Below are 11658 nucleotides of genomic sequence, written 5' to 3'. Positions count from 1 at the left end.
TAATTTATTGTAGATACTTTTCTAATATAATTCCCACAGATGAAAAGAAACATAACCCTTAGTTGATATAGTTATTTTTCTTGCAAACTATACACAAAAAACAAGGAACAAAATCTAGAACAGCAGCAAGCCAGCAACAAAACTCAAAACCACATCCATTTTCTGTTTGATAGGCGCATCCCGTGTTGAACAATTAATATTGCAAAATTCTTATCCCCAATACAAGACTTCATGATATTTAGGATCACCTGCACACGACATTCTCTAATTGACTAACGATTAAGAAAGGGAGAATTAAAAAAATGAGGAAGGAAGAACTTGACTTGCATTTTAGGTCTTTGACTCTTGAAGCTTGGGGAATAAAAATCAAACTATAGGGTCACTACCTCACTGGTTAGGCCGCCAGATGGGCGCCGGGCGCCGGTTGACCGCCGCTGCCCGCCGCAAGTGGGTGCTGCCTCCGCGGTCTGCCACAGTGCCGCCCAAACACCGCAACCTGCCGCCCCACTACCGCGTCCTTCTGCGGTTCCGTCTTGCTAGCTCGCTCGTCACTGCCTCGTGGGCTCCCCCAGCCGGGCTGTCGTCGGCTAGCGCTGCCCCACCGCCGCACTGCGACGCCGCCTCCGTGCACCGAAGGCCACCGCCTCGCCGCGAATCCCGCCCCGGCGTCCCCGCTGCCACCGTGCGTCCGTGCCTGCCTCTCCTCCCGCGCGATGCAGGCTGCAGCGCTAACCGTACGCCGCCTGCCCACTGCGCTGCCGCGCACCCCGCTTCCGCCGGCCGGGCCGACCCATCGTTCGCGCCGCTGCCCGCTGCCGCTGAGGCGCCGAGCCGCCTGCTGCCCGCCGCCAGAATAGAGCATGAGAGAGAGAGGGAGAGGAGTGAGGACTAGGGTTTGGCTTCGAAATGGGCTGAGTGACTGAGTAATCACTAATGGGCTGCTGCCTGCTGGACTTCAAAAAGGCGCTGGTCCAAACCGAACTAGTAGGGCTGAATCTACTATGTTTTTGCCTTTTTTCAAGAAATGTATAGGTACTAGTTAACTAAATTTTTTTCCAGGAGTGGGGCTTGGGCCCAAGCTACCCCAGGCCCAATTCCGCCCCTGATTCAGCAAAAAAGAAAAAGGAAAAAAGAAGCAGACTAGCTACTAACTTATCTTATTGTTTACAAGCTAAGGTAAGCTCTCCAATATCCTACTTGCAACCTAACTCAAGCTCCAAGTGTTACCTGAATGGACTCAGTATTTAACCTCTATGATGACACCAAATCTGATAGTTATCTATTTTAATCACTTGAAGAATGTAGTCAGAAAAACCAAACATGAGCTACCATGCAAGCTGAATCAAAGAAGGTAATTACAGATTTGGATATTACCCAATGTATGCAACTAGAGTTCCGAATAATGGAGCGATCAAATATATAGCTCCTACTCTTCCTTAAATGTTGGGAAAAAAAATCCTGCACCAAAGAAGCTATGCATGACTATTATTGAAAAAGAAGACTAATCAGAATAAGTTATTCTGTCTACCTTCCTCACAGTCAATCAGGTAAGCAAAAAAGAACTTCGAAGTAGCACAGTTAGTAATTATCAGAAAGGTTCTCTCTCTTTTTTCTTTTGAAAGGTGAAAGGTTCTCTTAGAAATAAACAAAATGAAGAGCATTTTAGACGTTTCCTCGCCTCCTTCAGACGGTCAGACCTGCTTTCTGTATTGCTCTGGTTCGAATTGTTCGGTGAGCTCAGAATGCACCAGCAGATTTAACTGAATCATTCAGACAAATTAATTGTGGATGAAAACTCTGGTCATACCCTCTCAGCAGACCTCAAGAGCGAGGAAAGGGGTAACGCAATAGCAAAAGAAAAAAGAGCGAGAGTGTTTTGGTCATTTCTTGAAAACTGCACAAGTTTGCAATGGGCAAATATGTAAAACTAACTAAATACTTCCTCCGTTTGATAACGTAACGTAAGATGTTTGATTTTTTTGGTTGTAACGTTTGACTATTCGTCTTATTTAAAAATTTGATACAAATATAAAAAACGACAAGTCGTGCTTAAAGTTCTCTTGATAATAAAGTAAGTTACAAGCAAAACAAATGATATTTTCATAATTTTTTAAATAAGATAAATGGTCAAACATTGTAACAAAAAAATCAAACATCTTACATTATAAAACGGAGGGAGTAGCAAGTTACATGTTTGCAATGCACAAATATAGGAAATTGTGTTTGTTGAGTTGCAACCATAATCATCCCCCTCCTAGTGTGATATTCTTTGAAGGATTTTTTTGGCACCTCATTCTAAGCGCGGTATGTGTGAGCTTACATAAAGTTAAGGAATAACACTATACATTTCCAAATCATTAACAAGAAAAGAAATGTACATAAATTATAAGCAGACTATAAGTCTATGTGCAAAAGAGAGAAAAATAAAGAAATGAAAAGTGTTGGCTCGACCCGACCATGCAACAAGCTAGCCCTAGGTGTAGATATTGAAGCCCATAAGCTCAAAAATTATGAAAAAGCCTAACCCAACCCGAAAAAGCCTTTGTTTTTTTTTTGGAAAAGTCAAGCTTAGGGCAGGCTCGAGACTGGGTTTTGGCCGGGCTTTTCTCAAGCCTAGCCCGGGTTTAAACAATCCTAGCTCATATGCAAAAACCAGCTATATATACAAATGTTCAATATATATGCATTTAATATATAAATAAGAGAAAAATATCTGAGAAACATATTAGAGCCAATATTATAGCTAATTTATTGCTCACTCTAGTTTAATAATTCTTGTCGTTTTAGATATTGACAATGTCTCCAAAACCTATTTATGACTATGGTTTGTTATAACATATATAAAATATTTTTTAATTTTTATTAAAGTACTTTATAAGACTTATTTATGCATCTTGTTCTAATATATTCAAATTAAATATTCTTGAAGTTATTAACAATCGAAGTTTTAAAAATTTAGCTTTAACCTTATCAAGATGATAAGAATTGTTAAATTGGAGTATACATGAGAACCGTAATACTCCCTCCAGTCAGGTTTATTTGATATTAGGACAAGTAGCTTGTTTTCTTCGTAATTTTCTGATACTAAATTACAATTAATTCTGTCTGGACTCTTGAGGGAGTATATAACAGTAGCTTTAGTGGGCTCTACTATTATTTTATTGAATTTGGCTCTTACAGTCAGTGACTGCAGGGACCCATGTCTCTAACCCTTTCTCTCTCGTGTGAACTCCTCCGCTCCGCAGCTTATCGCCCCCAATCCCTACACAACCCACCACCACCTAGGGTTCCGTCTCCACCCCTCGTCCGCCGCCGAATCCCAGCGATCTCCTCCCCGAGCCACCGGAGGTGGTGGCGGGGCGGGGAGCGAGCTTCTGCATCGACGCCAGGTTGCTCCGATTGGCATGTTTAGCTGCCTCTCCGGCTCTCGCTCGAGTATATCTCCGGTCCCCTTCGGCGTCGCTCTCGCTCCCGCCTCGTCTCCTCCCGCGCGAGTTCGCCCGCCGTCTGCGCGGATCTTCGGCGAGTAGGGGCCCCGTCGTCCTGCTGTTTCCGCTGCGTCCTCACCGGTGAGAATCCATCCGTTACGCACCCATGTCCTCTTTCTCATCTACCCATGCACGCACTTTTTCTGGAATTTGCATGTTGAACCCTAGGTTCTCCTCAAGATCTGGAAGTTTCTCTGTTAATTTGCCTTAACCTTGGTGCTAATAAGTAATAACAGTATTTTTGTTCCCAAAAGATTTGGGGGGTTCAGCCCCCATGTCCTACGTTAGATCCGCTCCTATTACAATGTTCCTTCACTCGTATGCATGTGTGGGAAGAAATTAACTGAGCTATTTTTGGGGAGATAATGCATAATTTGGAGTTTCTGTATATTATGCTTTGTATTTATTGTGCGGTGCTGTTTGGGTCGTGGGTTACCAACAACATCCATTGTTTTTGCCTTTGCAGAATCTGTTACCATGTCTGACATGGAGTCCATGGCCACCCTTATGGAGTCAACAAGCTCCAAGATACAGCAGCTTCAGCGCGCATTTGCTGAGCTGGAGAGCCAGAGTGCTGTTTCCTTGAACTTAAAGTGGAAGCAACTTGAGGACCATTTCCATGGGCTTGAGCAGTCGCTCAAAAAGAAGTTTGATGACCTGAAAAGGCAGGAAATGGAGTTCGAGGAGACAGTTGCAAAATCAGAGCAGATGCTGGAGCAAAAAGAGGCTGTTGTCGTGGCTAAGGAACTGACTTCTCTTGAAAGGCTGCAGCAGAAAAGAGATGCTGCATTGGCTGTCATCTTTGGCAAATCCAAGCTGAACTTGTCTATGCCTGTTATCAACCCAATCAACAAATTGGTGAGTAACGACACCCTGTTAAATGGAAACATGGGTAGTCTTGTTGTTAAGTGGCCTAAGCCTGCAACCGAGCATGGTGCAGACCTGCAAGATTACACTGCTGTGAAACCTCGTTCTGAACTTGTTGTCCTCTGTGAAGAAATGAATGTTAACGGGCTTCATAAGTTCATATCAGACAATCGTAAGGACTTAACATCCATTCGTGAGGAAATCCCAGTTGCACTTAGGAGAGTATCTGATCCATATGGCTTGGTGTTGGCTTCGCTGGAAGACTTCTACTTTGGAGACAATCTTATATTGGATGGCAAAAAGGATGGAAACCTTCTGGGTGTACGAAGGACATGCCTCATGTTGATGGAATCACTTGGTCAGCTGCAAACTGATGCCACTACTGGTTTCATATCGGAAGGACAAATGCTTACTGCTAGTATCAAGGAGCGAGCAAAAAAGATTGCACATGAGTGGAAATCCAAGTTGGATAACCTTGACTTTGATGCTAGCAATGGGAACTGCCTGGAAGCACATGCATTTCTCCAACTCCTGGCTACCTTTGGTGTATTTACTGAATTTGCGCAAGATGAGCTGTGTAAGCTACTTCCTTCAGTCAGTCGTCGTCGCCAGACACCTGAACTTTGCAGATTACTTGGGTTGTCACATAACATGCCAGGTAAGTGCTTTCATGGATTAATAATGCATCTTGTTCCATTATGCGTTTATCACAAGGGATTTTCTATTTTTGGTTGTCACTCAGATTCTTAAAGGTCACGTTCTTATCAATTCAATAATAGTTGATTTATGAATATATCTATCTTACAATTTATTTTCTAGTCAGTAGCTGCAGGGTTAATAAGATGCCTAGAACTAATGAGAATTCTGACATTGCTGTTTATATAATTTATATGTAAATCTGCATGCTGGTATTTATGTTTTACTGGCTGCACATCTTAAACTCATTGCATAGATCTGTATTGTTCTTAGTGGCAAAAAAAAGTCAGCAACTTCTAAGCATGCTATTGTATGGTCCAATCAACTGCTCATTTCAGGGCTCAGGAGATCTTAATGCAACAGAATGCTATTTACTAATTTCCAATTAATATATGTAATTTAAGTGTATATAGTATATATCTCAGTGAAACATACAACTTTACTCAGTGCCTTTATTATGTACTAGGATGTGCTTTCATGCATCTCTTTTAGAAAAAAAAATGTAGACATTTGAGTATTGTTGTTAACATTATGTGGTGGCAAATATGCATCAAACCTACAAAGATTAGGCAATGAAATGCTTGCCACTCGCATGTTTTTGAAATATATAGCTACATATAATCTTCAATCCGATTCAGTTTCTATGCTGATGCTGATTTACACATATCTACCAATTTGCCAAAAATTCTATACTCAAAGAATTGTACAGAAGCAAGGCCCTAGTTCTTGAATTTTGTTACAGCTTGTATTGCTCCACCAATTAAGCAACCTAAAACTATTATGATCACAAACATGGAGTTTTGTATGGTCTGAACAAGGATGTTGCTTATTGTCATAATATCATGGTGCATGCCTATGTTTGCTCTGCTGCTTCTGTTTTGACAGTTTCAACAGTTATTGCAAGTGAACACTATTTATGGTGTAATCTTTGTTTTCCTTATCGTTAGCTCCATTCTTGTAATTTGTATTTCTTCTTTTCTGCTTTTTCCTCTCTTGCTCGCTTTTTCGTTTTTACAAGTAAGCACATTTGCTCATTAGAATTAGTCCTAATGTTCATGTTTCTTGGTATCAGGTGTCATTGGAGTCTTGGTTGAAAATGGGAGAACTATTGATGCAATTAATTTGGCTTTTGCATTTGAGCTGACTGCTCAGTTTGAACCAGTGGAATTACTAAAAGCTTATCTGAAGGAGGTCAAGGGTATGCCACATGTCAAGCCCGGAAAGATATCTCTGGGAGTACAGGTGCACTTTTTTATATTTCAATTTTAAACTGGATGGTACCTATATAATTTTCTTTCACTGAACCATGTTCAAGATCCAAGTGTTGATTTAATTTGGATCCGAAAATTATCATTTAGAATTTCAAAACTTGACATTTTGTCAAAACAAACCATTAAATCACCGTGATTCTATCCTTAAAAGAATTAATGTAAGCCTGTACAAATTGAGTGAAAATTGAAGTTCAAATGTTCTAAAAACAAGATTATTTGTAGAATATGGCAATTCTGTTTGATGGTGATGCCACTCTTTTAGTATCTATTGTCAAACATATAATATTCATTATGTAAGTAAATAAAATAAAAAAAGTTTTTTGTGAAAATTACTACTGCCACCGTCCCTGAAAAAGTGCATTCCTAGCATTCACTTGACAAATTACTATGGAATAGAAATGACCTAGATGGTCCTCATTATGAGGGGTGGTTGTGAGTGAGAGGTATTTGGGGGTAAGATGGGGAAATTTTGAATGAATGATGGTTAGAGGAAAAAGTAGGTATGTGAAGTACACTTATTTTGAGATAATATTTGAATCCTAGAAATGCACTTACTTAGGGACAAGGGCTGCAATATTGTGCTGGAGCATTTGGACTGAACCATCCGTTCACTAGTATTCTAACGTCTTCATGCTAATTTTTTGCGTGGCACCATGAGATCCTGTCACCATGATCCATCAAATGCTCCTTATGCTGCACACCTTAACAATTGCAGACAAAACTAGGATAGGAGATTGTTCCAAAATTTCCTGGGATTGACTAGTTTGGATGGAATTTTAGCCTATATTGGGAAATGGAATCCTGTGTTGAACTAATTGTTAAATTTGCACTAATTCTCTTAAGGAGTTCTGAAGTCTGAACCACTTGAAAGTTCATTTTTCAGCTCTGCATTCTTTTGCCACCATAATGAAATTTTTTCCAGATTTATATTTTCTATCTGGGAAGCTTCTAGAAGCTTGTTTAGTGCTTGTGTTTTAAATCTAAGCTAATTTCACCTGTTTGATTGTTTGAAGTTTCTGATAGTGTTATGTGATCCAGCGTTCCAGCTAATCCTTTCTGAAAAGTCCTGATATAAATGGTAACAAGTCATTTGATGCTTTGATCAGTTGATTTTACTCAGTATACTTCTTGATGTGCTTATTCTGGAATAGTTCAGTATGGGGTTTGATGATATTAAAAGTTACAGATCATTTAGCCACCAATCAACTTTAACTCGCCTATGATGTTGCACATTCATGTGACTCTAATCATCTTGTTACATGGTACGCAAAGGAGTGGCAGTCCGTCTCTCTTGGGGCTTCTTGTTGATCGTGAAAAACATGGGTCAAACAGAAAAAGGATTAATGGCACTGTGCTGATACATTACATGGTTTATCATTTATTGCAAACTTTACATCTGCATGAGTTGCCATCTTATAGCTGCCCCTGTCGCTGCATGACCCCCTTATCCTCCCTTTATTTTCCATTGGTGCACACGCTTTATAGCCCATGCACATACATTTGCAGGTTTTCTAAGGAATTAGTTCAATGCTATATTAAATTTGTCTGAAAATCATTTAACCTACATGCACATACATTTGTTGGCAGGAGTGTGCATATCGCCGTAGAACATTTATCTCAAAACAAGTTACCAATTAATTGCTAGAAGTTAAATTAATCACATAAACATACATTTGTTTTGGGAAATGGACTGGCTGTTGACTTTTCAATGGGCCCAGTCCATCTGCTATATGAAAGGGCAGTGGCTGGCTATTAGTTTTAGGGTTTGCTCTTCCCTTCCATGTTGCATGACCCATCACCTTTCCATCGTCTCTGCCACCACAAGAGTAAATGACCCCCAAAGCCCTCTCACTGCCCAGAGATGTCATTGCTGTCAGGGTATTATACTACATAGCCATTGTCACATAAGCACAACACTGATATATATAGTCATTGTGATACACACTATGAATTGTTTGCACCTCAGCCTCAACCAACGAATCTTTACTAAAGGATGAATTTTTATTTGTAAAACAGCCTTTACTAAAGGTGCAAATCGTAAAATTATATGCATGACCTTATCTCTTCCTCTCTGTATTCTTTAGCTTTTTTCTCCCCCTCTCTTTCTACTCTTTCTTTCTTTTCTCGTTGCTTCATTTCTAGAAACTTCGGAATGATTTTTTTACCACCCATCAGATCTGACTGTTAAGATTGATTCACCTTATTTTGTCTCCTATTGAATCCGACGGCTAATATTCGCTCAATGACGTGGCACATGGTGTTTGAAGAACCTCCAATGATATATATGCAAGATAAGATATAGAAGCTCGAATGCTACGACTAACCTCAATAATAAAGAGCTAGTCTAGGTTGCAAATACATATTAAGCTACTTGTCCGCTGGTTTTGCTTTCTTGAGTGGGATAATGAATACTCTCCCAATTTTCACTAGATATATATACATGTAAGATAAGATATGCTTTCTTGAGCATATCTGCATGCATTCCTAGTACTTATGTTTTGTATTATAACTGATGAGTTGTATATTATTCAGAATGAAATAAATGAACGGGAGCTGTCTACCTTGAAAGCCGTTATCAAGTGTATTGAGGAGCACAAACTCGAAGAGCAATTTCCTATCGACCCACTTCAGAAAAGGGTCATCCAGCTTGAGAAAGCCAAGGCAGACAAGAGAAGGGCTGTTGAAGCTGCAAAGCCACAGTCTAAGAGGCCTCGTGCTAATGGATCAGTATATGCGCCAGCACCACATATTACAAGCTTTCCTGACAAAAGCTTCTACCAGGCTGCGCCACAGAGGCATTCTTACCCTTACGAGAGGCAGTATGTGTATGGTGCTGAGGCCCATCATCATCCCACAATGATAAGCTCAGCTCCCTATGGCATCTCAGCTGGCCACGCGACATATTATGGTAATGGCTATCAGGTTCAGTACCAGGTACCGTATATCCACTGATGGAGAGAGTGCGGGTGCTCTTGCCTAAATATCTAGCTCTTAACCTGCTACTGTGTGTTGTAGTTGTATCAATCCACTAGCTAGACTGCCTAGCTGAAATTAGTTGGACCACTCTTGTGTGTGCTGAGTGGTCAGTGTGAAAATCTGTTAATTTCTCTCACGACTTATGACATAATTTACTTCTAATGTTTAGCTATATAATTTGCTTTTGTTTAATATATGCCCTACGGCCTATCTATAAAAGTTGAGATAATCTCAGTACCTAAGAATGCGGGGATTTTGTGCACTGCACGGTGGAAACATCCTCAGTAACGCTTGCTGTGGCATCCGAAACAAAACTTTTACTATCCCATTTCTTTTCCTGACATGATGCAAGATTTGTTATATTTTATTAATTCAATTATTAAACTTTGGATGAGAACATGTATCCTGACATCTTTTAGATTTTTCACATGGGAGCTGTTAGTGAAACAGGTCAACTTTTCATTTTGTTTCTGCTCTTCATTTGGTTTGCTCCTTACTTTACCCCCATCTAAGTGAAAATTCTATTTACAAAAGTTTATGTGTGTTCAATTTTGTCGGCATTATTTTGACATTCAGACACTGGTTATGCAACTGATGTTTTGTTCCAATAGTGTAGCGTTGTACTCCAGTTGTACACGATTTTGATATTAGGCACACGTTTAGATGTTTGTAAAATGTATAGTTTAGGTCGCTCGACAATCACAAAATTTACTTTTTCACCCTCTACTGGATAACAATGACCCAATTACTCTTTGATTGCTGTAGCAACACAATGTTTGCTAATTTCACCCCTACATATATGGGAAAGCGCTCATGGAAATTCCTGATCTACTGTCCATTGTTTCTGAAATTACCGACCGAAGGAAACATAAATGGTTTGATGAAAATAATAAATAGAATAGTAAATAATATAGAAATGGTTTTGTTATTTACCAACTGTTTTGTTGGTAAATGGTACATTTACGAGTATGGAAAAATACTTTTTTTTTCACAAGGCACATGCCGAACCGTAAAACTCAACGGTTCAACTATAATTTCTCCTTCCACGAGGTGACAAGGGCCCATTGCACGTGCTCACATGCCACAACTTAAATATCCCGTTTTCTATTTGCGTACTTTTCTACTTGTAAACTTTTCTATTTGCGTATCGTGTTATCGTGGTTTATAGGCCTACCCATCCCTTAAATATCGTTGAATTCTCGAACTTATTATCAATTTAATATGCATGTAGTTTATTTTCCAAAATGAATTATACCGATATATTTTTGATCAAATAATTCCATTTGTGATATACTGATATTTTTGATATCGTTTTCATTCCGAGCTTATCGTTTCCGATTTTATTCCAAAAAATAATGTGGATGTAAAAATGGTTTGCCTGTTTACCGACGACCATTTTCATCCCTGCTACATATATCTCCAACTCCAGCCATCTTACGACGAGCCACGTCGTGATATTATATCCTTAACTTCTTATAGGAAGTATTATATCCTTAACTTCTTATAGGACGGAGATAGTAGTGCGTGTTTTGCTAACTTGTCATTTGGTGGCTAAGACATGTTACTAGAATTAATCTTAAATTTTAGAAAGTAAGAGTAATAACACATGATTATTTGGATTATACCTTCTCGCACCAAGTCACTTGAGGGAAAAAAAGAAAGATAGAACCACATCTCTTTATTTTTCTTTATTTTACACATTTCCTTTTTTTCATGATATTTTTCTCAACCAGGAACAAAAGAAAAGCAGCATCACTTATCATCTCAAACGGATGCAATATGCAACGCACGATTTGCTTTGAAAATCATGCTAAAACTTTAAAATTCAAAAACTTAATCTTCCCAAGGAAATTTTGCAAAGAAAATTTTGACAAACCCAACAAAATGTGTAACTTTTTATGTATATGTCCATAGACTATTTATTGCCATATTCATACTCTGTGCGGTTGTTTTGCCAAAGGTGACACGAATTAGGGTATCGCAACACCAATTTCAATGTTTCTCTGTAGCAAACCTTCTATAAAAGAGTAAACACGACTAACAAGGAGAGCCTAGCGATGCAGGGCAATTAACACAAGTCAGCCTGTGACCAATCTAAAATATTGCGAAGTAGGTTATTAACACAAGGTGACTAACAAACAAAACCTAATATATCTCGATCTCATAAGGAAGGCTCTTGCGGAAGGTAACAACTAGAACTACGGATGTGACTAAACCAATGACTGGACTTGACCTAGGACACAAAATCAGGAAAGCAAAACTGAAATTAAAAAACGGGTTTGGACAACAAAAAGTAATTTTTTATGCAATTTTCTAGACTATATGTAAAGGAAAATTAACAAACGAAAGATCATGATAGA

At 39.2% G+C, this 11658-nt stretch overlaps 1 protein-coding gene across 1 annotated transcript; it reads left to right on the top strand.

Moving 5' to 3' along the window:
- Positions 1–3248: 3248 nt before the first annotated feature.
- Positions 3249–9509, top strand: LOC102707334 (FRIGIDA-like protein 3). Its single transcript, XM_006660384.3, has 4 exons — positions 3249–3569; positions 3955–5013; positions 6124–6293; positions 8855–9509. Exons 2-4 carry the CDS (start codon positions 3966–3968, stop codon positions 9272–9274), a joined length of 1638 nt encoding a protein of 545 aa, XP_006660447.1. The 5' UTR covers positions 3249–3569; positions 3955–3965; the 3' UTR covers positions 9275–9509.
- Positions 9510–11658: the final 2149 nt, after the last annotated feature.

Source organism: Oryza brachyantha, chromosome 9 (assembly GCF_000231095.2).
Source record: "Oryza brachyantha chromosome 9, ObraRS2, whole genome shotgun sequence".
Taxonomy (NCBI): Eukaryota; Viridiplantae; Streptophyta; class Magnoliopsida; order Poales; family Poaceae; genus Oryza; species Oryza brachyantha.
Note: the sequence above shows the minus strand (reverse complement) of the source record. Positions and strands in the feature narration are given on the sequence as shown.

Excerpts from the sequence above, each read along its gene's own strand:
- LOC102707334 (XM_006660384.3), top strand. The coding sequence starts at position 3,966 with ATGTCTGACATGGAGTCCATGGCCACCCTTATGGAGTCAACAAGCTCC. Across the intron at positions 5,014-6,123 it reads GTTGTCACATAACATGCCAG|GTGTCATTGGAGTCTTGGTT; the intron begins GTAAGTGCTTTC and ends TCTTGGTATCAG. Across the intron at positions 6,294-8,854 it reads AGATATCTCTGGGAGTACAG|AATGAAATAAATGAACGGGA; the intron begins GTGCACTTTTTT and ends TATATTATTCAG.